The sequence below is a fragment of the Protomyctophum bolini genome, assembly GCF_963924005.1.
Source record: "Protomyctophum bolini genome assembly, chromosome: 5".
NCBI classification, from domain to species: domain Eukaryota; kingdom Metazoa; phylum Chordata; class Actinopteri; order Myctophiformes; family Myctophidae; genus Protomyctophum; species Protomyctophum bolini.
Window position 1 is genome coordinate 22,717,229 of NC_137866.1, and position 27,056 is coordinate 22,744,284.

The 27,056-nt window shown below is 40.5% G+C and overlaps 1 protein-coding gene across 1 annotated transcript; it reads left to right on the top strand.

The window, feature by feature from the left end:
- Positions 1 to 6,390: 6,390 nt before the first annotated feature.
- On the top strand, positions 6,391 to 25,096 carry camk1gb (calcium/calmodulin-dependent protein kinase IGb; the record flags this gene model as incomplete). The annotated part of the gene is made up of 11 exons (XM_080762833.1): positions 6,391 to 6,488; positions 9,385 to 9,510; positions 9,604 to 9,678; positions 10,548 to 10,686; positions 11,055 to 11,187; positions 12,651 to 12,726; positions 18,496 to 18,608; positions 18,716 to 18,794; positions 18,910 to 18,997; positions 19,936 to 20,137; positions 25,047 to 25,096. The coding sequence occupies exons 1-11, from the start codon at positions 6,406 to 6,408 to the stop codon at positions 25,094 to 25,096; spliced, it is 1,164 nt and encodes a 387-aa protein (XP_080618959.1). The 5' UTR covers positions 6,391 to 6,405.
- Positions 25,097 to 27,056: the final 1,960 nt, after the last annotated feature.

Genomic DNA, 27,056 nt, shown 5'->3' on the forward strand with positions numbered 1-27,056 from the left:
ATATTGAATAGGGGTGTGCCGAAATATCGATATTGCGATATATATCGATACGTCCTCCAGCGATAAATAATCAATATCGATTATTAAAATATCTATTGAAAAAAAGACTTTTTTAAAATAAAATAATGTTCATAATGAAGTGATGAACAACATGTTTAGAAAAGGAGGAAATGACAGCTAAAATAAAGCAAATCCCACTCACATTCCACAGCAGCCAGAAATACTGAATTACTGGATGATGATTTGTCCAAACAGCTTTGTGGGAATACAAAATGCAGAATTTATTTCCCCAGCAGTGGACAAGTCCACTGACACCAGTGATAATGGTCAGTACTCAGTTGGTGGTGTTTGTGAGGTATTATGATGACACCAGTGATAATGGTCAGTTGGTGGTGTTTGTGAGGTATTATGATACGAGTGATAATGGTCAGTTGGTGGCGTTTGTGAGGTATTATGATGATACCAGTGATAATGGTCAGTTGGTGGTGTTTGTGAGGTATTATGATGATACCAGTGATAATGGTCAGTTGGTAGTGTTTGTGAGGTATTATGATGATACCAGTGATAATGGTCAGTTGGTGGTGTTTGTGAGGTATTATGATGATACCAGTGATAATGGTCAGTTGGTAGTGTTTGTGTGGTATTATGATGAGGGTATGAGTCAAAGGGGGAGTTTATTGAGTATTAATTTAGTGTTTGAGTGGTGCAACCACTTTTATAGACAGCTTGTCTATAGTGTCCCTCCCTGTGTCTGAGCACGACTTAGGTATTTATATATGCGATACAATCAAATGCAATTGAATACAGGTGTCAACTGAGACTATTTATGGTACCAAGACAGGATAAATATCGCATGTGAAAATGGAAAAATGTAAATCACATCACAAGGAGCTATCATAATGTATGTGGCCGGCCCCTAAAGTTCCTGGAAAGTTAGTAGACCTAACGGACATGAATAAACTCACAATTTGAACCTTTACAAACCCATTATTCTAGAATTGTAAGAAGACTATAGAAAAGGAGAGAAGAACCTGCACACTTGTCTGCTCCAAAAGTTGTACTTTATTGACAGCGTTTCGAGCCAAGGCTCTTCGTCGTCAATTCCAATGATTGTGCAGGTTCTTTTCTGATGTCACTTTTGAACCCAGCACCATTTAACGTTTTAACCCTGTAAAACCCGGATTAATTTCTACTTGCAAAAAAACAGATTTCAACCTTACTACTACTTTTGACTACTAGGATTTATCAGAGGAAATGATGCAAATTTTATGCACATTTATAATAATTATTAAAATAATAAATTAATAATTTATATTTGGGGGATATCTTTCACAATAATGAATAGAACATGTTCTAGAGTACATTCTAATGATCACAAAAAAACATATATTACAGTTATTTTAATTCAGGTCAAAGGTCATATGAGAAATTTTTAATTTGTGTGAATTTCAGCCTCTGTGGGGGGTATTTATATGCTAATATCATGACCAATGGCATTGCAATGAACATCAATGATGACGTTCAGTTGAAAAAATAACATAAAAATAATAATAATTAATTAATTAAAATATGTTGTAGTATTGCAACGCTGGGTGTTACAGGGTTATGCAACCAAGCTGAGAACCTGTGGAGTTTTCAGATGCTGATTTAGAGCACCTTTTTCTTTTTGATGTAAACATCGACTGCAATATATTCAGCACAAAAAGAGAACATCCTGTAGAAATCCTGTGAGTCAATTCTGGATTTAGCCCCAATTTGGCTATTAAAAACATGGTGATGGTGATTAATTTATGCAATCATTTATTTTTGCAGCTGTTCGCTTCTGTTCATAAATAGAGCAGAAGCGCTTTAGTAGCGCACTCCTTTATGACAATATTATGAAACGGCAGTATCCATGACAACATCAATAGTCCAGCTATTGATATTCATGCGCTGCATCCTTGCAGGTAGACTGCTGCAGATTGTAGGCAGCATACTATCTGTAGAACATTTCACTTTAGTATACTGCCTGTGGAGTTATTAGCCTATAATCTGCACTGTCTGCAGGACTGCAATTAAATAATAAATGATACTATAGCTTGCTGAGTTAGTTCAGTCAGATATACTCGAGGGGTTTCATGCTGTGCTCAAGGGTGCATACATATACTCAAGGGGTTAATATGCTGCATTATGTCGGTGTATTCAGTGTGCAAGACCCACATGTCATTTGCTGATGTCGCAGTCAGCTGACCAATGCATGCTAACATAACATGCATGCTTCTCCCTGCCTTCCTTCTGCATATGGTTCCTAGTTGTTATGTGATGTTTGCTCCCACCGCTTATTTCTGTTCCCCATGGGGGGGTTGTTATTGTATATCTATCTAAAATGTAGCAGAGCCGAACGCCAAGATAAAATATTATATGCACAATTGTATTCTCATTCTATAATAAATATTGGTTAAAACTATTCATGAGTTATCTGACTAAACTAGATAAAGTGCCCCTCGGGGCCATAGCTCGGGGCACAGGTCTCCACCTGCAGGCCAGGTCAGGTTGTGGCCTCTAGACGGGCCTGCCCCAAAGTTATTAGTGCAGCCGCGCCCGGCAGCCGGTGAAAACTAGAGTTCTCAACAGGCCCGAAAATGAAGGCCCGGGCCTATACCTGGGCCCTCATCAAACCCTGTACACTCAAGAGAATGTCCCCGCTACCACCCTTAGATCTCCATAGTATGGAGCTGACCTTCTGACATTCCATAATGTTAATCTGACTGGTGAATCAGACTTTCAATTTCAAATGTAATTTTTTTATGTAGGCTATTTATTTATCCTGATTCGGCTCTCTCTGTGTTCATTTTCATGTTCGCCTACTGCAGTTACTTAATACATAGCCTAATCTTTATAAAAGTGATTTGTCAATCCTGGCCACTGGGTGGCCAGAGAGGCGCAGCACCTGTTCAGAGCACTGTTATGTTGTCAGCCCCGCCCCCTCGGCGCTCTGTAGTTCCTGCGTCTCATTTCATTCACACAGTGCAGCCTCGCCTGTCTCCACTCTCCCTCCAGAGTCCAGACGGTCCACACCTCCAAGCGTTAGCACAGACCGTCACCTCATACAGCGCAATAGGTAAGATATCTATAACTAGCCTATGGAGTCGTTACTGTCGTTCAGAACTACACAGGCTGTGATTAAAACATTTCACTTTTTTTAGTGTAGCCACAGTAGCTTAGGTAACTGCTGTTTAGTGTTTGGACACAACACTTTTTTTGTCATCACCTACCGGCGCTGTGTGTTGAGTTGACAAGGCAGACAAGCCTGTTTTGGCCCAAAATTAATTACGCGGATACTTTGGATAGCTCGCGTGGGTGCATATACGTCGGCATTCCATTCAGCATCCCACCAGTTTTTCTACATTTTAATATTATTCAATTCTGAGATTGCTTTATAAAATGATCTGCATGGCAGGCTATCTGTAAACATTCGCATTCTTGCCGCAGTGTTTTTCCAAGGATACTTGACTTTATTTCTATTTACATTTTTGAGGGGCACTATAGGCACTAGCCCCTCCTATATTCAGGCTATTGGTGTAGATTTTCGTCTTGCACAAACAAAATTCCCATTCACAATGAATTGAGAATTTACATCATGTGTCTGAGCAAATCGACATGTTAAGACTCATCATGACTCATCATGACTTAACAGTTAAGTCATGGTGATGTAGTACGATCATAAGAGCGTCCCTCACTTCACACGGGTGTGATTCTTATTAATTTGTATTGTTTTACCCTATACTTTGACTTGTTCTTCTATCTTTTACTGTTTCTGTTTAAGAATTTAGTTTTTTCTGACATCCTATTATTTATTATCTTAAAGGACCACTTTTCAACCTACCTTCATATAATTGGTCCTCACTAATGTTCATGATAAAATAGCACAGTTTGTCTGTGTCTCATGGGAGGGCTGTGGGCAGTTCAGAAAGCCATCCAGATGTCACTGGTAAAAATCACACCCGTGTGAAGTGAGGGTGCTAATACATTAAAGTCTAACTCATGTTTATTAGGTGATGTAATGTGGTGTAAAACAAACACAAACATTAAATGCCATTAACAATAAAGAGACAATATGACGTAGATTGTGCCTTCATTGTCAATGACGTTTTTAAAACAAACATTGAACCTGTAGCTTGTCCATTCTGTAATGGCAGCAGAAATATGGAATAGTTGTGATAATGACCACAAAAGTTGCAATTCAATCTATACATTTAAGAAAATGTTTAAAAATAATATAGTTTAAAAATATAAAACATTGCCAATAAACATCTTATAATGCATCATTTCTCCATATGATTCTACCAAATGTATTCCTTTGCTTGCCTGTTGGTTCAATTGCTTGTTGTTCCTTTTGTTATAATTTGTATTAATGTAATAATAAGTAAGTCAGAAAGGGTAGGCACTATATAAGCTGTAGGCTTCAGCCTACACCTTTTCGGTCCAAACATTTCCTGTAAAGGTTTGCTGTAATAATCATGTACATGTTTTTAAGACCGAAATAAACTATTCATTCATTCACGCCTTCACGGGGCATCCAAGCTAATAGAAACTGCAGGCTTTCTATTCCTGAAAAGTTTCAATGCAATAATGGAAGCCAGCGTTCTCACGATAATAAAAACCTATTAAAAATATATATTGTTTAAAAAACATCTGCCTAACGATGATGTCACTGGTGGACGGGTTTCTGAACTGCCCACAGCCCTCCTATGAGAACATTAGTGAGTAGCAATTATATAAAGATAAGTTGAAAAGTGGTGAAGTGGTCCTTTAATGTGAAGCACCTTGGGCTACATTTTATGTATGAAATATGCTGAAGTTGTTTTTATTATTACTTACTTAGGCCTATTTGATTTGTTTGTTGATTGATTGATTTGATTGATTGATTGATTGGCTTGCCTCAGTGTGCATTTTCATGTTCACTGCCGTTATCACCACTTAAACTAATGGATAACTGACTGATAACTGGCTATACTGTGGTGTCTGTAAGAAAATCACACCCATGTGAAATGAGGGGCGCTCTTGTCATCGTACTTCAATTTATGTTAGCGGACATTTGACATTGCTATAAGGTACATAAGGTGGTCCCTTATTGGCCAAGCGCTCCCACCAACCATGTGATTGTTTAGCCGATTTGCTCGTTTACATATGACGTACGTTTTCCCTTCAATGTCAATGGCGTTTATTGTTTTGATGTTTAATTCACATCATATTTAGCAGAATTATCAGCACACATCATCTTGCATCATCTCATATACTGGCCAATCAGAATGCCTGTTGCCTGTGATTGGTTGGCTGATTTGCTTGTTTACATGACGTAAATTTTCCCTTCAATGTCAATGGTGTTTAATGTTTTGATGTTTAATTTACGTTATATTTAGCGGAATTCTGACGTAATTTCTCCATTCATTGTCAATGGCAAAGCTTGAGACGCTGAAAGCTATAGAAGGGGCTAGCGCCCCTTAAAGTTAAATCACACTTGTGTGAAGTGAGCGGCGCCGACTGTAACTGCCACACGATTGCAGATTCACTGCCACTATACACTGTACAAGACATGAATGCAGTGTGTTATTGTATAAATCAAAACCAGTCACAAGATGCTTACTGTATATTGGCCATGCCAGCTAGTGCCCCCAAAGAAATGCACAGCACCTGTGAGATAGTCAGCCCCTCTTGACAATAAACATTCTAAATGAGTCTAAATTAATTAGCCTAATCAAATTCCACAGACAAAGTCAATTATTCTCAAGGGTCTGTTTATGATTACTGTAGTAGGCCTGTTGACACCTGCTACATACACCTATGCTGGACATCCTCACATGGGGTGCACACTTTGGCGTGTACAGAGAGTGCTTATTGCAGGTTGTAGCTACAGTATTATACTGTCAGTATAAGCATAACCTACATCTTGTGTTTGCGAAAATTATTTGGAGATTGGATGCATTTTTTTTAATTACACACATCAAGTAATTTAATTGCTGGTTTTACTCAATATCGCTGGAATTGTTTGGCTTGTGTCTATTGGCTATGCATCTTTCCGCTGAATGTTTCTGCTCATATGGATATGTTTGGAATGAACCTCATTAAACGGACAGTATTAATCTGATCAGTTAGGCTATTTACTCTTTGGGTGCCTGTTCCAAGATCAGGTCCCCAGAACAACAAATCCCTTATATAAGGCCAAAACTGGTTAGGAAGCTATAGGCTTATACCTGTTCACATAATGAGTGTAATTCTAATCCCTCAAATCCATTTAGCTCATTGGAACTTTTTTTTACAGTATAGGCTATGTATTGCTGCAGATATATGAAACAGCTCTTGTTTGGTACAGATTAACATTTTTACTGTTTTCTCCTCATGACAGAAATCCCTGCTGAAGCAGACATGGGTCGTAAGGAAGCTGACTGTGTGTGGAAGGACACTGTGAACATCCTGGAACTATTTGACTTCATGGAGGAGTTGGGATCGTACGTATTCAGTCTCATCTTGCTCAAAGAACTGTCACATCCACCGTTGTGCTTGGAATCTGTGATACAGTGGTACACTAGTAACTATTGGCATGGCCTGAGTGATTGTACTGTTACTCATGGTTGAGTACTAGTACAGATTATTGGTTTGATTGGATTGACCTGTGGAGACGTACTTTACTGACACAAGATACCCTGATCGGTCTAATTTGTTCTGATGGTGTCCGGTGGGACAGACGGCTTAAGCTGATCATTCTCAAAAGATCACACCTGTATGAAGTGAGGGGCGCTCTTATCATCTTATCGTTTTCGTAAACAAGCATCGTTAAAAGTTAAGCTTTACAGCTGTATATAGGAGGGGCTAGCGCCCCTCAAAACTCACACCCGTGTGAAGTGAGGGGCACTCTTATCGTACATCATCATGCATTATCTCATACTGGCCAATCAGAATGCCTGTTGCCAACTTGCCACAAATTGACGTCATATTTGACCTAAATTATCCTTTCATTGTCAATGGCAAATATTGGGGTCGTGTGGGGTCAAAAGCTGTATATAAGAGGCTCCTCAAAAATATCAGCAGTAGCTGATCTTCTTAACACTTTTTAATCTTTAAAAATAAAGGCGCTAGAGTGCCCAGCAAATGAGACTTTACTGAGATTTAATGAGATTTTACTCTGAAAAGCCCTGCCTTCCATTTCCCCCCAAAACCCGGGAGGTATAGTGTTCCATTGCTAATAAGTGATCTCTCTTCATAGCGTTAATATCACAAACGAGATGCTTGTCATAAATCATAAATTAGGACAGAACATCTGCATTCTGATCAAAACCATGGGCAGCACCGTAAATTCAGAGATAATACCACGTTTTGTCGGCCCGTTAACAAGGAAGTGAATGGCTGTGCGCATGCACAAAACATGTCCGGGAGCACTGAACAAGGTGTTGCAATGGCTGCTGTCAAACAATGGATTTTAGCGGTTACCATTAAAAAAGGACCTAAAGACGTCTCTGTTAACCATTTAATTCCTCTATTCTCTAGTTATGTATGTGATACATAGTGTATGTGTATGTGATACGATATGTCATAATAGTAATCTGCAACACTGCGATGCAATATGAGCATGTAGATCAGATATTTTTGATGGTATTTATGTGGACACGGGGCGGCTGGTCGGAAATGGCCCGGCATCCTGACCGCATTTCTGGGGGTCTGGATGTTCCGGGGACCCCCACACAGTAACTGTAATTTCTCGACCGTTTCGGACGCGGGACGGCTCGCCGGAACCGGGCCAGCCCCCGGGCCAGCCCCCTGGGCTTGTTCCTGGTGGTCTGGATGTTCCGGGGATCCCCAGGGGACCCCAGGGACCCCCCGGGGACCCCCACATGGTAACTGTCATTTCTCGACCGTTTGGGACGCGGGGCGGCTCGCCGGAACCGGGGCCCGCGTTCATGTGGGTCTGGATTTTCCGCAGACCCCCCGGGGAACCCCACACAGAGTTGCACCACTCACTTCACACGGGTGTGATTTTTTTCTTCATTGCTTTATTGCTTGACCCCGTCTTATTGCTGCTTGACATATTATTTATTTTGAAGAATTTAGGCTATTATGACTTGACCAAAATTGGACCGCCAGATTGAAAGTGGTTATGGATGTACGACGTTTATGCCATCCACTAGGTCTCGTCTCTCCCTCAATCTGAAAGCAAAGAGGGTCGTGATTAGCGTTCCCTGTCATTGCTCGAATGAACATTTGAATTTCTCTTGAGAATCACAATTAAAATCAAGGAGAGCCTCTGAAGGAAATGCATTTTTAGTAACCATGGAGACATCACTTGTGCAAGGATGTTGATTTTGGGTGCCTTCTTTTTCTTCATCTACGCGTCAAATTCATGTTGGACATGCTTGGCAACGTGCGACGACTTCAAGCTTTAATTAACGTTACTTTCAGCATCCTGAATGGCATCCACTTAAGTCCTTTACTCATTAGCACGAAAAACGATCAAACAAGTTCACACTGCCTTTGTTTCTAGCTTAAAACGTGTCCCAGTGGCACTGGAATCAATTAGCCAATGTTAAATTGTTTTGTTCATTTCTTATTCATTATTTTGGCTAGTTCGCAATCACAGTCCACAGTATGGCCTCACTCACACCTTTCGATCTAGCATACAACATTGATGCATGCTAGATGTATACAAAGGGTGTGATACATCTTGCCCCAATGCATTTCCAATGGAAGTCACATGGTTTGACACAACATTTGTGTTGTACGGCTTTCGGCTGTGTTTCGACTGCCCCCCACCCCCTCATACAACACAAATGTGTCAAACCATGTGACTCCCATTGGAAATGCATTGAGAGCTTGCATCAGCTATACATCTCATACAACAAGCATACGTACATCAATCTGTTGCGAAGGTGTGAGTCAGGCCTATGACAGACTACAGTACTTTATTTATATCAGTTCCTGAGTCCTTGACTTCTTGTCTGTGACCAGGCCTAAAGATTAGGGGCTTTCACCTGCTCTGCACCTAAGCTTCATATACCTGGAAGCCCTTGGCTTGCTTGCCACAGTTTCCATTGCATAACGGATTAAGGGCCTATAATCCACCTGGTGGAACAACTATTCCCAGACAGAGCTGATGATGGCAGCAAGTGAACTTGACTTGTGAACAACTCTGATTCGATTAATTAAAGAACAGAACTTTTGCACATCTACAGATCAACTACTGTATGTGCATCAGAGTTGGAGATGCGGGTCGACTAATGCAGAAGAAAGAACTTCTGCATACTATTTTATTAATTTGCAAATAAAAACATTTATTAGGTCCCTGTAAAATGTTTTTATTTCAGTCATTAAACACTCTGGTGCCAATAACTCATTCTGTATTATAATTAACAGGGGGGCCTTCTCTGATGTTTACCTGGCGAAGGAGAGGAAGACAGGGAAGATGTTTGCCATGAAATGTATGAAGAAGAATCAGAAGACGGACTTCAATCTGGATAATGAGATTGCTGTGTTGAGAAAGTAATGATAATGAAGTCATTTTTGGCCCTGCATAGAATCCATTTTCCTACATTATGTGAAAGATGAAAGCTAAAATACTATTCTTTCCAACAGGATCAACCACAAGAATGTGGTGGGACTGGAAGATTTTTATGAAAGTCGGACTCATTACTACCTCGTCATGCAGCTGTGAGTTTGCACATTTTCTACGTCCCTTTAAAGTAAAGTAAAAATGGCAGTCCTTCATAACCGTCAAAGGGAAGGTTCCAAATGTATAAATGCATGTCATATAATATAAACTCAGATTAACTATACTTAAAGCTGCACTCTTATAACTTTCATGTCTTGTACCCAAGATTCAAACCGGGTCTCCTGTACTAGTGAGGACATTTTCACCACTGAGCTAATAGAGCAAGCACACTTTCAGGGATAGAACATTGCATGCCCAAAATAAAGTTGCCAGGGTTAATGTGGTGCAATATAGTCCAATATCCAGAGTGCCAATATTTTATTAGGGCGTAGCAGGTAAGACAAATTAATCCAACGTTTCGGCGGTTAAGCCTTCACCAGGGAATGGATTAGTTTGACTGACATGTCAGTCAAACTAGGGTGTTTTTTCAAGATTTCCTCTGCTGAATCCACTCAAGCATTAGTTTAGCATAAAAACACTCATTGGCCATAGCCGTTATTAGCCCAAGGAAGGAGTTTTTTTGTGCAATGTTTGGAATGGATTCAGCATCATGAAAATACCCTAGTTTAACAAGTCACATGCTACTAATAGGAAATTTAGAAAAGATTTGCCGTATATACAGTATAGGATGTCTATAGTTTCTATACTGTACAGGCCGTTTTCAACACTTTCCCCTCAGACAATTCCAGACAACTTTTTTCTGTTATTCAGGATATATTGAAGATACAAAATCAGCTGAGTTTGTTTCTTTTGCAATTAGTTTGCGGTTGATCCTGTATTTTCCATAGATTTCCTGTGCTATTAATATTACTAATTTGTCAGTGACATGTTTTGATATTTTTTGTTGTTCGGCATTGGATACCGGCAGCGTTACGGGTGGTGAGCTGTTTGATCGTATTCTGGAACGTGGGATGTACTCAGAGAAGGATGCGAGCAGGGTCATTCAACAGGTGCTGCAGGCTGTCAACTACCTGCACCAAATGGGAATAGTGCACCGTGACCTCAAGGTAGGACATATAGTCAATATAATTTAAAGTTAAATCCTTATGTCAGTGTTTATTTACCTACTGAGAGACAAATGGAATCAAATGGACCCTTCCATTTGGAAACTTGTTTTAACACATGTTTAACTCAAGAAGTCACATTGGCAACTTGACCACGCAATGTGACATAGCTCTGTTTACACAATGCTGTACCCTTTCAACTCTATATACTTTCCCCATTTTCAACAGTTTTTATTATATTTTGACACTTGCTTTAGCAATTAATGTAAACTTATGTTTTTATCATGCCAATAAAGCTCCTTTAAATTGAAATTGAATTGTGCGGAAAGTCACCGAATCAACACCTGGACTATCTCGTTGTCTCTATGCAGCCGGAGAACCTCCTTTACTACAACCAGGACGAGAACTCCAAGATCATGATCAGTGACTTTGGTCTGTCCAAGATGGTGCACAACGGTGAACATCATGTCATGTCAACAGCCTGCGGCACTCCAGGATATGTTGGTAAGAAGATATGACCGGTGTCAATATGAATGATCTATGGTTGGATATAGAGCACCGGAGTCCTGGCGTAACTCGCTCATCCCTTTGACTCCCCTGGTTCGCGGAAGTAACTTCTCTATGGAGAATAACATGGGCTCATCTTAAAATCGTGTTGTGGTCCAAAAAGAAATACAAGCTGTCTCTGCGTTATTGTCCGGGAGATGTCTCTGTATCGTTTGCAACAGTCAGTCACTCATATGATACAATCTGTTTCTAGCGAAAATGTAACTAATTCAGTAGCAGTAACATTAACGTTTTCTCTCAGTCAGTTGATTCTTAATATCCATATGAGTGAAATGGCCGGGGTGACATGTTTATTTTTCAACCACAGTTCTTATATGAGGCGATCTAAAATCCCCCTATGGGGATTATAATGCAGATAAAAAGTAAACAAACCTGTGGTTTTGCGCCCTCTACCGATATTGACGTCAGACTTCGGTGCTCTATTGGTGTTTGAAAATGGGTCAAGGACAGGAGGGGGATGATGACAGTAAGATAATACAGACTAAAGCACAGAAAACATCATTTATTATGCATTGGTGATACTCGACCGGTGTGCACTGTGCACAGTTATTATTGTTTAGTTGTTTAGTTGTTTTTGTTAAGTTTACTTTTTATTAGTTAGTGTTGTTAGTTTTTATTCATTTAAATTAGTTTATTTTTTGTCAGGGGTACAGTAAGCCTGTAGCACATGCCCTAAGAAAGCTTATGAAAAGGCTAATGAAATTTAGTGAGCATGTTATGTAGACAGATGTCAGGTTATTTGTAGACCTAGCATCCTATAGTGTGTATAGTTTCAATGCACATATTATAGTTTTTATTTTTATTATACTGTTACTTTAGACTGATGATATTAGGTTCTTGGTTTACCTATGATCCTAAATTACTAGATTACCTCGTGTTTTTCTTGCTTACAGTAAATTTAGAGCGTCTGCTAAATGCCTAAATTGTAAGATTCAAAAAGGTCATGAAAGGTATTGTGTAATAAAAACTCAACAAAACATCATGCCATTAATCTTCAAGATAGATTTCACTTACAACCAAAATAGTATGAAATTAATCGTACAAATGAAATAAAAGGACAAAGACGAAAACTATGATTTTAGTTTGTTTATTAGTTTTCAATACAGTTTCAATTTGGGGTAGGAGAGGAAAGTTACATAGTGCAGCTTTAACTATAATAACCTTTCCTTTTCTTTTTTCTTTTGTTTTTGACTTTACCTTTCTCAAAAGGTGTTTACATTTTTTTCCCCATCTGCACAACATTCCTTAACATTGGACTGCATCAAAATGACATTTGTGAGGCCAAATTATAATGTGTTCACAGTAGCTTTGACATCAGAGGACTAGTGTGGATGTTGAAATGATTTCAATTGTATTTTCAAATGATGTTGCTGCTCACAAGAGTGTCTTCTAACTTCCAGCCCCTGAGGTGTTGGCACAGAAACCCTACAGCAAGGCAGTGGACTGCTGGTCTATTGGTGTTATCACCTATATTCTGTGAGTATTCTTCTGTTAACCCATTCTGGACGGGAACCCGTTTTGATGTTTTAACTAAGCATTATGTTATACTTTAGATATTGAAAAATAGCAGATCCGCTACGAGCTTGTAGGTCTGCTATTTTGGAAAAATCGTGAAAATGTGGCACAAATCTTTGAATATATATTCTTTCAGAGGACTTTTTTATTTATTTCGACGTCAGGCCTAAATGGGTTGTAACCATGCTTTGTCTTTATATACAGATGTAAACTCAAATTATGGGCTAATACAATCATTTTGACTTGAGAGCTACTTTCAGATCAACAAGATCTACCCACCAAAAAATAATAATAATCCAATTGCTGAAAATAGTTAAACAATGCACCTGAGGGGGCTTTGGAATAGTGAAGATGGCGTTACATAATAGGACAAACACACTTGGAATGGGAAATACAGGGGGAATTTTATTTTAATTGGTAGGGTTTTTTGGTAACTTTGTAATGCTACTGACGTTTGTGATACAATACTTGAAAACAAAGTACTGCATTGTGGGTTTGAGCTGGCAGACCCTTTTTGATGTCAATCAGTCACCTTAATACAAGTGGCAGAGGCCTTATTTTATTTTATTTTTTTTACATTTGAATAATAATAATAATAATAATAATAATTTTTAGGCCCATGTCATTCCTTTAGGCCCATGTCACTACCTTTGTGGTGCCTTTGTGATCTACTGGTATCACTGGTATTGGTACTGGTACTGTTATCAAAGGTAGATCACAATCTACCTTTTGGGCACCCCTGGCCCCTGGGCTAATAAGTGTTGTTCAATGTGATGATAAAGTTTTGATTGAGTTGTAGCACCACCTAGTGAGCATTTAGCATACAGTGTATAGCCATTTAAATCCAGGTTATACAGTATCCTTTATTACAAGACAGAACTGGTACCCATTAGGGCTGACCTCGATTAGTCGAATAGTCGACTAATCGATCGGAACGGGTCTCAGTCGACTGACCACCTCTTAGTCGATGTTCATCAAAAAAAGAAAAAAAAGAAAAAAGGGTTTTTTTTTTTTTTTTTTTTTTTTTTTGCCCCAAAATATTGTATATAAAAATACAATATTTACAAAAATATACAAAAATATTGTATTATTCCACTAGGTCTGTGGGGGACATAAACACATTTGAACATTCTGACTGTTCAAATCTCCAATGTGCATGTGGAGTGTGTCTGCCTGTGTGGCAATGTGCCACTGACTGCCTGTGACTTGAATCGCACAGTGCGCTGGCCTGATAGACTCCAGAATCTCAATCTCACCTGCTGTGCTCAATCTGGCTAATGACAAGCCTCTCAGTCGATGTTAAAAAAATAAATAAAAAAAAGTATTTGTTATTGATGTTGTGATGGTTAATTATGATGATAATTAGTTGAGCTGTGAATAATATCAGGCCAGCGCACTGTGCGATTCAAGTCACAGGCAGTGGCACATTGCCACACAGGCAGACACACTCCACATGCACATTGGAGATTTGAACAGTCAGAATGTTCAAATGTGTTTATGTCCCCCACAGACCTAGTGGAATAATACAATATTTTTGTAAATATTGTATTTTTATATACAATATTTTGGGGCAAAAAAAAAACAAAAAAAAAACCCCCTTTTTTTTTTTTTTTTTTTTTTTTTTTCTTTTTGGGGGGTGGGGGTGCTCAGTCGACTATTAGTCGACTAACAGCAAATTTATTCATCTATCAGTCGACTATACAAATCCTTAGTCGGGGACAGCCCTAGTACCCATACAGAAGAAAAAAACCCAAAGCCACAACAGCTACGTCGCTATTGCAACACCCACAACACCATCTTACACACTACACCCACACACACACTCACACGGCAGTGACGTCACACACTTACCCTTCGTAGGCCTTCGCAGTGGTCCTGGCCTATCTCCTCAAAAACCGTCGTTCGACAAAACTCAGCACCAGCCCACAAAGAATAGTCTCGGAATTGCCACTAATAATGCCTCACTTCCACACTCACGCCGCCAATGCATTTGTTTAATACACACATTCTCGGCCCAAACACCAAAACACCCACATCCCCGAGCCTTTCCTACACGCAACACGGAATCCATGCTGCCTATGCTGTTGCCAAACACAGGGACACAAACAAGCCCAACACGCCCAGAAAACAAGGCCTTTAACCACGCCACTTACATACATTACAACTCGCTTACAATCACACAGGATTGGGTATTATATCACCCTGGGATTTTACAATAGCCTATACATTGCATTTCACATTTATTTCTGTCTCATGAAAAGCGTACATGACCTGAAAATGAACAACCATTTATTTTACTTCAATTGACGTTTGCATTGGACCAATGCAATTACACACACTACAACTCGCTTAGAATTCGCTAACCTGGCAACCTGGAGCCAGGCTTCCCTCTCTTCCCAGGCCCGCCCCCACAGAGAAACTCATCTCGCGCAGCACAGAATCTGATCTCGCGCAGGACATTGATGAGAGAAAGAAGGAAGAGGACAGATTATACGATCGCTATTTTGCTTATTCCATCTAAATCTCTTTATTTACAAAATAAATGACTCGACGATTCCCTTAGTTACATCAACATTGTTCTTTGACATTAATTGGATTGGGCCGAAATATCCCCATTACACCGAGCACTTTGCCTATTTTCGCCAGACAGCCAACTGCCCAGACCCAGTACACATGTATACATACGCCTGCACGCACACGCACGCCTGACGTGCACACACACACACACACACACACACACACACACACACACACACACACACACACACCAACATGCGACTCATTACATAACTCTATTTCTCTGCACGCGCGCACACAACATTATTCACGTGAAATGCGTCACGCCAATATTGAGATAGGCTACCAATATGTGGGTATAGCCTACAGGGAATTACCGACGGAGTGTATATATACACACACACACACACACACACACACAGTCCCGGCTCCCCAAGAAATAGATTCGAATTTATAGATGCGCGATTACATAACAGCTGTGCGTCATTATAGCCACACACGTCTCTAACTTGCGCTCACAGTCGCGATACTTTTCAGTTGTGTGGTACTTTTAGATTGATTTAACTGTAATAGAAAGTTCCCATCTCCCAGTCACGGAGCTGCAACAAAAAGCAACTGGTCGTTTCTGACCAGTGTTGCCAAATAAGCGATTAGTAAGTAATGTAATTTAATTTATCAGCGATTTTGGGATTATTTTTGTAGATTGCAAAAATATTGGGCCTCCTTTGCTCTTGCCATGACAATGTTTGAGAACCACTGCTCTAAAACAATATTAGACAAAGTTTGAGCCACAAACACATTGCTCTCTCTCTCTCTCTCTCTCTCTCTCTCTTCTCCTTTTGTATAAATTAAATAGGCCTATTCATGATTCTGCTTATAGAGAAGTAGCCTATGTTAGTTTGTTTTATGGACTTGAGAGCTACTTTCAAAACGACCAGCTCAACATACCCACCAAATAAAACTATCATCCCATTGCTGAAAATAGTGACAAAATGTAATTGAGGGGCCTTTCATATAGGCTACATATAAGACAAACGCACATGGAATGGGAAATAGAGGGGGGGAAATGCAAATCGTAGGCTTTTATTTTTGTTGGTATTTGACTTTGCTACTGATGATTGTAAGCAACAACAAGTATTGCATTGTGTGTTTGAGCTGACAGGCCCTTTTTTATGTCAATCACTCAAGTAATCTCAGGTCATCTAAAGCCGAAGATGCAAAAATCGTTTTTTATATTAAAATTATATATATTTTTACTGCCATGTCATGTGGTCTACCTGCAAAGCCTTTGTAGATCGTGATCTACCATTTGGGCACCACTTAACGTCAGATCAGGGTTTTTTGTCGGCCAGCGCCAACAATGCTCCCCGAAAGCATAATCGCAGCAAATACCGGGCAGTGTGTATGAGCCTTAACATGTTGACTACACTACACTACACATAATAACTAATAACCCGTTTTCAGCTTAAAGCAATTATATTTCATTGAAGCAACTCCTTAGCATTGTTTTCATACCATGGATGTGATAAGAAAATATCAAACATAAGGGAAATATTAAATAGTATCGGGTGTACCAGTTTGGCCTTTTCTTTTTTTTCAATGGGGCAATACATTGATTAAACAAACGTTTGATTGATTGAGTTGTACAATGTTATACAACCCTAAACTACTTTTAGAATACACTACACAATACAATACAATTTCAGAACATATAATATTGGCCAATATGTCAAATATGTAAATATTACATATCGCATTGAATGGAAGCGGACCATTTGTAACACATGTTACAAATGACCCGCTTTTGCAAGTTTTCTTTGCAGTTGCTTACAGACCAGAATGAACGTGAATTCCGTCTAAACACGATGCAAACTAATGAAGAACATAAGCATGAACACATCCATGTGGATTTTTATTCACCAACACCAAAGACAAAAATTGTAGCACACATATACTCCAGGTGTAAAATTATACGCATTTTGAAGGTAAACACTTCAAACTTCCTGGCCACGTAGAGTACGTTGCTGTACACATACTGACGCGATGGCGTCATGGTGGCGTTGACCAATCAAGATATAACGTCCATGTTACAACCGTGAAGCGTTACAACCTTGGCGGCTCTCCCCTACATTTGTTACTAACATTAGGTTGTGGCGAAGTAGAAACGTGGCCAGCAGATACTGTGTTTTGGACAAACAGGCTAGGTATTGGTGTTGATTTGGGTCAACTGGACAAACAGCGTGGTGTTGTTTTGTGTCTGTGTTTGTGTTGCAGCGCCTCAGTGTGGCCGTACAGGTCATGTGCAACCTCTTCCACAGAGAGATGGAGACACTAAATCTCAGCTGGACAAACATGTTTGCATGCATGCATCGCTGCCTTGCATGCTGTGTGCTACTGTTGAGTCTGTCACTTACTTTGACTGATTTATGGCATTGTCTTTCTGTTAAAATCCAACTATGTTAATTTAAGAACTCTGGGCATATAGGTCATTGTTTATTCACTGTGCACACGTGTAGCCTATTGTATGTCAGACTGTATGTCTGTCCCACAGTCACAATCCTTTAGTAATTAGGCTGTGGAAATATTCAGGACAAAACAATGGTACATTTCCAATAACCCATCCGTTACTACATGTGGAGTCAACTCCCGCCATTTAATTCTTCCCATAGTGCGTGGCGAAGTAGCTCTAGGATGAGTGCGCGCGAAGCGCGCACAAAATTCTAGTGTTATACGGCAGGGATGGGCAACTTTGACATGGAGAGGGCCACACACAGTGCATACTATAACAAATAGCCGATCTACAAGCTCAAAACGTCGCACTGCGATTGTAGATATTTTTGATATTTTTGAATTGAAATCCTGAATAATGTTTTGCTATTTTTTTAATTGGAATCCTGAAAAGTAAACCTTTTTATTGAATTTCAAATACATTTAGTTAGTTATGTTAACTTTATGAACTGTTAATATAACAACATTGGACACAAAAAGACAATAATATTTGAATACTAGTCATTAAGTACTTGAAGCGGCTCATGTTTGGAATTGCAACAGCTGCAATCAATACGATATCAGTGTTCTGATATTAACCTGCGGGCCGCATTAAGTGAAGGTGGGGGCCGCCAGTTGCCCACCCCTGTTATACGGTATTCCTCTTAGGAGGTGATTTCTACTATTGATCCAAAACGTGACACTCCAGCACCATGTTGTTTGCAGGCTCTGTGGATATCCTCCCTTCTACGAGGAATCAGAGTCTCAGCTCTTTGCGAGGATCATGAAGGCGCAGTATGAGTTTGATTCTCCCTTCTGGGATGACATCTCAGAATCTGGTAAGAGACAGCATGCAGTCACTGGAGATGCTACTGGACTAAATGGGTTCTTCTTTACAGAGCACTGTCCTGACCATGATGGCTGTTTCTTTTTCCCCTGCATGCAGCTAAAGATTTCATACGGAACATGATGCAGAAGAATCCCAATATGCGCTACACCTGTGAACAGGCACTCAGGCACCCTTGGTGAGAGTCTCTGTGTTATGCCAGAAATGCTTAAGACAACCCATAGGGCTGATTAGTGATACCGGATGTCTAACTGGAATTCTAAATACCAAGTGCCTCTCTCTTTCTTTTTCAGGATCATGGGAAAAACCGCGAGTAGCCAGGATATTTATTATTCTGTCAGTGTTCAGATCCAGAAGAATTTTGCAAAGTCAAAGTGGAAGGTAAGTCTTAAATGCTGTGCCCTGGTTGTTTTCATTGTCACTGACTTGGTGAGCTTTTTTGAGGTCCTGCCCCTGCAGAATAATTGGATGACTGCCCAAATCTTTCCTGATTAAGCACCATTTAATGGCCATAATTACTTCATCAAGGTCTGATGACATGTAAAATATGAGGATATATGTACAGAATGCACAATTTTGCGTTAGATTCGACAGACGTAAATCACCCCCTCATCAATCTTTATTGTCACATCACATACAGGAATATGAGTGAAATTCTTGATTGTGCAGTGCAGACCCATCATTGCAGTTGAAAAAGATAGGTAATAACGAGGAAAGGACATGCATAAAGTGCACGATGTGTAACTATTAATCTGCATAATAAGTAGTGCATAGTAAAATAAGAGTCATGTATGTGTGCAGAGAGACCCTTTAAAACACAGGCGGGCACATAGGTTAGTGAACCAATAGGGAGCCGGCCATAGGCGCCGGAGGGGGGTCATTTGGGTCTGAATGTCCCCGCAGTATTACGCAACGACAATCAATGGAAACCAGGGACATGACCTTGCAAAGACGCAATGATGCATGTAGCTGCTCCAAATCAACTCACAGCGCGTTTCATCTGCCCGTGTGAACTCTCTCAACCTCTCAACTCGATCAAGGTGTCAGAGTCAAAAAATAATGTCCCCGCACCTTTTACGTCCTGGAGCCGGCGTCCGTTTCCAACGCTAGTTTGATCCACCCCTCTATTCCAAGAAAAGCGAGCATTCTCTCAGGCTAGTGAAGTGGCAACAGGCTTAACTCTTATTCAGCAGTCTTAATTGGTATGGTACTGTCACCAAAGACTAAATGTGAAAATGAAACAATAATTCAGATTTCTTGGCCATTTATATGGCTTTTAAGTCACACTCTAACACCTTATTGTCTCTGTGTGTTTCCAGCAAGCCTTCCATGCCACTGTGGCCATTAACCACATGAAGAAACTGCAGCAGGCCCATGCAGTAGACCCTTCCAAACCCAGGTTTGACACAGTGGCAGAGGAAATCAATGGGAACGTTCCAGAGACAAATCGTGTATCCCTGCCCCTTCGCTCTCCTGACGTGAAGAGCCACTTCCATCCCCTGAAGCCCAGTCACACTCACAGTCAGTTTGAGCCACACCATGTGCCTAAAATGACTGAGCAGGCCAATCACAACTACCACTCTGAGCCAGCTAACCTCAATGGGTTTGTATTCATTTGCAGGTTCTTCTAAACGTTTGTCCTCACCACGATAGTATACGAGTGATGGAAGACTATAATCTTTCTTTCTGTTGTTTGCAGCTATGCCAAAAAGATGCAGAGCAAGGCTGGTGTGTGTGCTGTTATGTGAAAGCTCAACACAGCTCACATGGAATGAATCGTTTTACTAGGTACAGTGTGAATTTCTCCTTCCACATGCAGTACAAGGATCACACATATAATGACTACATCGTCACAGTCGTGCGGAAACCTTGTTGTACCGCAACTTTTCAGGAAATGGAAAAGATATCCTGTGTTCCAATAACAATGGCTGGGTTTCCCAAATGACATTATGCGTAGGCAGTATGCGTGTGGTTCTTCTCAACAACACCCCCTTTCACTTTGAACATAGATAATTCCATGCATAGATGTGCCACGCAATGGTACCGGCCTGACCGATCAATAAAAGAATGCTGAATTAACTAGCTTGTGGGTTAATAAATATAGGAGGTTAAATGGGAGGCTATTGTGCAGTCAAAGTTACCAATACAAGCTAGTTCATTTTATTGATCAGTCAGGCCTCAGGCCTACCATTGCGTGACACATCTATGCACGGAATATCTATGTTCACAGTGAAAGGGGGTGTTGTTGAGAAGAAGCACACACATACTCCATTATGCATAATGTCATTTGGGAAACCCAGCCTTTGAAGTTATTATTTAGTCACAAGCTCTTGTTAATAGAGAGAGACTTAACCACTTCCAACCTGGCATCCCTATTTTGGACATGCCATTATAGGTGAACATAACAAATTTATAAAACGTGTCGTGAGCTTGTTGATCAGCTGTTAGTGCTTCTTCTGTGCGACACTGCCATTCATTTATAAAAAAGGAAACACCTGACAGTGACAACATCTATTCTTTTTTGTTATTGGTTAAAAACATTGTTTCATGTGTATTTCTGCCCACCTCAGGTCAGTGTCGCTGTATGGACTCAGAATGTGGTTGACTAATATCAGCCGACCCATGAGAGTGGAAAGCAGGCTCTGAAAATGGCCCAAGAAAGAGGTCAGCTGAAGTTCCTGAATTCACAAGACACAGCCAAGTTCAGAGTGTTGGTTTAACTCTGAAAGTGTAGAAATCTGCTGTGATGTTGTGTGTATATTTTTGAGAGTGTGCCTATGAGTCTTCTCCCTGAATTGTACTTTATTTATTTCCAGGACAGTGCATATTATTAATGAACATTTCAATCAATATATGCAACAATATGCCGGATGTAGCTAGAGCTCATTTCTACCCTTAGTCCCACATACAAATACACCACAGTGTGACAACATAACATATAGAGAAAAAAACAACATACTGCCTAGATTAAGAATAAAAATACCATACACAATTTAAACCCAACTAACTACCTAAATACCTACTGTATAGTCTTAATACCAAGCCAATAGAAAATCAAAACACACAGAACACACCATAAGGAAACATAGTGAGAAAGTTAGAAGCACACCAAAAGACACTGTTGAAGACAGAACTCACAGAAGGGTTTCATGGGAAAGATTGATTTCCACTGTTCCACATAGTATTAAAGAATCTCTGTTTCCTTCAGAGGGGAATATAATCTCCCTTGATGTTGTACTGCACTTGAACAATCAACTCACAAAATATTCGATACTATCTAAACTTTGTATTATAGATTTCTGAAATGTGCACATATACTGTTTATATGAATGTGTTAAATGTTCTTATGTTCATTTATTTAGTTAATTTAAGCATGATGGCAAAACTGCTTCTGCTTCTAAAATTCTGTTATTACTGTGTATACTATATAACAGATTCTGGTCAAATTGCCTTTGTCTGTACTGATTGTGTTTTTTTTTGGTTCTTTTATATTTTATTTTTCTAAAACATTCACTAGGCCTACTTTTCTACAAAAAAAGAGAGAAGGAAAACAACGCACACAGGAGTTTAAATGAAAACAAATACACACACACACACACACACACACACACAGGTAAATACCACAAATACATCTAGGCCTTGACAACCAAAGGCACTTACAAACTACCAACTGTGAGAATGTCATAAATACCAGGCATATATCCTCAATGTACAAGATATTTTAATAGTAATCCTGGGAATGTTCCTTCACCTTTTTTTCTGTCTTTTTTTCTTTTTGTCCTGAGCTGTTTTGTGGATTTGTGATCTCTACAGTATCATAAGTTGTTTTTCCTGTATGCGCATCAATAAAGCCTGTGTGTAGTCCCCACTTTTGGTACTTTTGGTTTTTTTAACCATGACCCTTTCTCTCCAATGTTTCTTCTGATGTTTATCTGATTCTGTGACTAACTATAGCTAGCTGCGATGCCTAACTAATCTGGCCTGATTAGATGACCCGTCGGTTGTATAAGAACCACACAGGATTAGGCTATACCCAAAGCATGAACATCGTTCAGTTTGAGGACCACTGTCTTACATAACTGTTTACCCATTGATGGAGCAGCACTGTTCTTTTTTCTTTCGCCATTCTCAGATTGTCTATCACCTAGACACAGGATCTGACACGAATTTTGACCTGATGGTAAAAAAAAACCCTGATGATGTCACATGATGTCACGTGATGTGACGAGGCATGACCATGGAGGCGCGGGTGACCAGACATGACGGACTGACGGGAAATGTTTTCATAGTAAATGTGACCTATGGTCGCAATAAGCACAATATCACCAGTTCTTTATTGCCTCTGGGGCAGGGTTTTGCTGCGTTCACACATCTCCCCCTCTCTCTCCCACTCCTTCATCTTATAACAACAACACTTCCAACAAAAACAATACTTACTGTACAGAGACAGACAGACTGGCCATTCAAGCTAAATTTGTCCCAGAGAACCCAGCAATATGGGGCAACGGTCCCCAAAAAGGAGGGGGGGGGGGGGGGGTACATTTCCAGTTCCAAAGCACCTCCTGTGTGTGCCTGCATGTGTCATTTTAATGTGAGTGTAGGGGACAAACACTAGCAGACATCACAAGTAGAAATTCTATTTAGAGAAGTGACCAAACAACACGTTTAAGTGGAATGGTTATGGTGGACAAATGGAATTTAAATCTAAAGAACCCATAAGAATTGTACAATTATTACACAAACAACCCTTTTTACGCATAATGTCTACTTTTTGGGTGGCCATCTTGTTCCCCTCCTGGCCCGCGTGACATGCCTGCCTGTGTCTATTTGTCAAAGTGTCACTGAGAAAGACACACCCCTAACTTGTCCCTCCCCTATCATCATGACCGAGCAGCCACCAGCTGGGTGAAGCTGAAACGGAAGATCTCACATTCACCTGATAGCATCAGCATGCAAAGTGTTAAAGGAGAATGATGCCTGGTGCTCTTGTCTGGAACCCTCCTCAGAACGGCGTGGGGGAGAGGTAGCCTACAGATTTGGCTCCCTGCCTCTCCCCGGCCTGTGGACCCGGCAGACCGGTGAGTGTGTTACAAACATGTTATTACAGTTTTACAATGACATTAGTGTTACAATGTTATTGCAAGGTTACTACAATGTTGTTACAATGTTAAAAACAGTTTTCGAGGGAATTTGAGTACTTCCGGTCATTCCTTAAAATTTTGTGGTAGTTGCACTTGAGTTTTTCCCAAGGGGCCAGCTAGGCACTCCAATGTTGAAGCGCTGGGCCCTAGTGGTAAGAGGAAGGACTGCAGGCGGACCCGTGGATTCTTGACGAGGAAACCCCGTGCAACCGAGCGCTCAATGTTAAAGCTTAGCTGCACTTCCGCATTTGCTGAATCAGCGGGGAAAAAAAAAAAAATTAGGGCTGGGCCCTAATGGTAAGAGGAAGGACTGCAGGCGGACCCGTGGATTCTTGACGAGGAAACCCCGTGCAACCGAGCGCCCAATGTAAAGCCCAGGTGCACTCTGGGTGCACTTCCGCATTTGGACACCAAAATTTGGTGTCCAAATGCGGAAGTGAAATGCTGAATCAGCGAAAAGACGGTACTTCCGGCAGCCTTCCGGGTGCTTCAAAACGCCACTGAGCAACTTCCACTGACATGAATAGCGGAGGGGGCGGAGCTTCGCGCTAGTTTAGTCTCTATCCTTTTAATACTCTATGTTCAAAACGCCACTGAGCAACTTCCACTGACATGAATAGCGGAGGGGGCGGAGCTTCGCGCTAGTTTAGTCTCTATCCTTTTAATACTCTATGTTCAAAACGCCACTGAGCAACTTCCACTGACATGAATAGCGGAGGGGGCGGAGCTTCGCGCCAGTTCAGTCTCTATCCTTTTAATACTCTATGGTTTTTCCCCAATATTTTTTACTTCTACTAACCACTACATCTCGGATCCAAATATTATATTTTTACCTCCACTACATTTATTTGAAAACATTAGTTACTAGTTACTTTGCAGATTATTTTTTATATTTATTACAAAACATACATTAACCACTTAGACCTGAGGACTATTCTACAAATGCTGACAGTTTTCCGAAATCATTTCGGCACTACAGCGGTAAAATAGCATTATGAATCGGCACTTCGTCAGTCGTTCTCAAACATTTTCATGTCAAGGACCCCCAAAGATATATATAATTGCCCCCCCCCCCCCCCCCCCCCACCACATTTTCATGATTTTTCAAAAATAGCAGATCTACAAGCTCATAGCGCGTCACTTGGTGCCGCGCTACGAGCTTGTAGATCTGCTATTTTTCAATAGCTATAAAACCAATTGTTACGTGCTACGTAGGTAGGGTTCTCTGTAGGGTCTCTGTATTCCTCCCCTGTCTCTCCTTCCCTCTCCCCTCTTTGCATTATCTACAGGTCTGAAGTCCATAACCACCAGTGTGACTCCAGCTGCCCTCATTGGCTAGCCGTTGATTCCTTGGCTCCGCCTTCAACCAATCACACTCACCTGTGCCCTATAAAAGGGCTGTGTTGGGCTCAGTGCTTGATCTCTCTTCAACAACAGCAGTCATTGTTTGTTAGACCACAGACCTGATTATTCTACTACTGTTTGTCTAGCGCATATGCCCTGCCTTGGGATAGGTAAAATGGGGGCCTCTATACATAGACCACACGTAGGCAGAATCTATGTTAAACCACACTAGGTAAGGGATGATTGCCACTTTTGTATTTATCCTCATTGGACAGTGTAGCTAGGCAGTCAGGCCTAGCTACACAATTGTGTTTGCTGTTGAACATATGAATACGAAGTTTTAATTTCTTTAAAGCTTTTAGGCTTCATAAAATAAATGGTTGCGCAAGGCAGATTATAGCCCTAGAATGTCTGTTCCATGAAATTAAATGAAAATAAACCAATAAACATCTTTTACTTTCTCTAATGACAACCTAAAACATGAACCTTGGTTGAAAAAACTAAAGTTGTCCTTCAAGTCAGAACTGAGAGTACTTATTCCAACACTGCTTATTAATACTTTTTAATAGTATTCATTGCTGTTAGAAAGATTGTATTTTTTGTAGCTACAGCATTGCAGTGGCAATACCTGTTGTGAGCTTGTAGATCGGCTATTTTCTAAATCTTTGCCTTTCTGATGTAATTACCAATTTGGCTAATGTTTGATCATTTTTGGTATAGTTGGTTGCTTTAGACGCAGAAATGTTCTTATTCGTTTATTTTTATTGGTCATTTCAGAGATTTAAAAATAATAATAAATGTAGTGGAGTAGAAGCATAATATTTGCCTCTGAGATGTAGTGGAGTAGCAATTAGGGTGCTATGTGCGATTGTGGTCCCAAATCCTACTATAAATGCGCCACGTCTCTGTGTGCGTGTTCAAATTTGACACACGCGTTCCACACCCCCGCAGGGAGTGCAATGCCCGGCCTTGAGTCGGTGGCATACACCATTGTCCAGAAACACCACAAAAGGCTCTGGTCAGGCTCTGCCAGTGGACCTAATGAGCCCAAGTCCCTCACCTGTGCAATTTCCAGTCTCTGCCTCAGCCAATTGATTGCCATGGCAACCCCACACCTGCCAATTGATTACTTTCGCAGTCTGTTTGCACTCTTCAGGCAGACAGACAGACAGATAGAGATCTCCATATACAGTATGGGCACAAAAGGGACAGACGGATAGTTAAAACGGGTGCTATGACAAGTTGACAACGGTTATTAGGTTCCCAAGTTGCATCGTTCTCAAGTAGGCCGGTGGCCAACAGGCACGTACAGGTGTAGTCATTTCTAACATTAAAAAAACACTGTTTACTTGTTTTTTTACATATTATTTTATCTTTTTTGTTTATTTATTTTTAAAGGAAAATGATGCCTTCTGCGCTTGATGTCTGGATGTCTCCCCGCCAGGACAGTGACCTCAGAACACCGGGGATTAGGGTCGAGACTCCCGAGATGAGGTCTCCCCGGCCGGTCAACGATAGTGGGCGCGCTATGTTGTCTGGAATCCCCAAATATACCTGCTCAAGCCTGGGTACATTGAGGTACATTAGGCCCGTCACAAGTATTAATACATTATTTAAATTACAATAAAAATACATGAATAGTGAAAGTATCAGATCTATGAGATCAAAACGGTTTTGAGCTCCTAGATCTGCTACTTCCACTACTTTACAACATGGGAACGAGTATGACGATTGGGGCTTACAATTATTACTATTATCCCAAAAGTATTGCGATTATCACAAATACTTATTATGTAGTAATTGTGATGTGTGTGTGTGTGTGTGGGGGGGGGTGATGGTGTGTTTTTGTGTGCGTGTGTTGAATCTGTTTTTGATTGGCCCGACGTGTAATCTACGAGCATGTTGAAATTGGGGCCCGACGTTGACAACGTTAAATCTACGAGCTGGTCGACGCT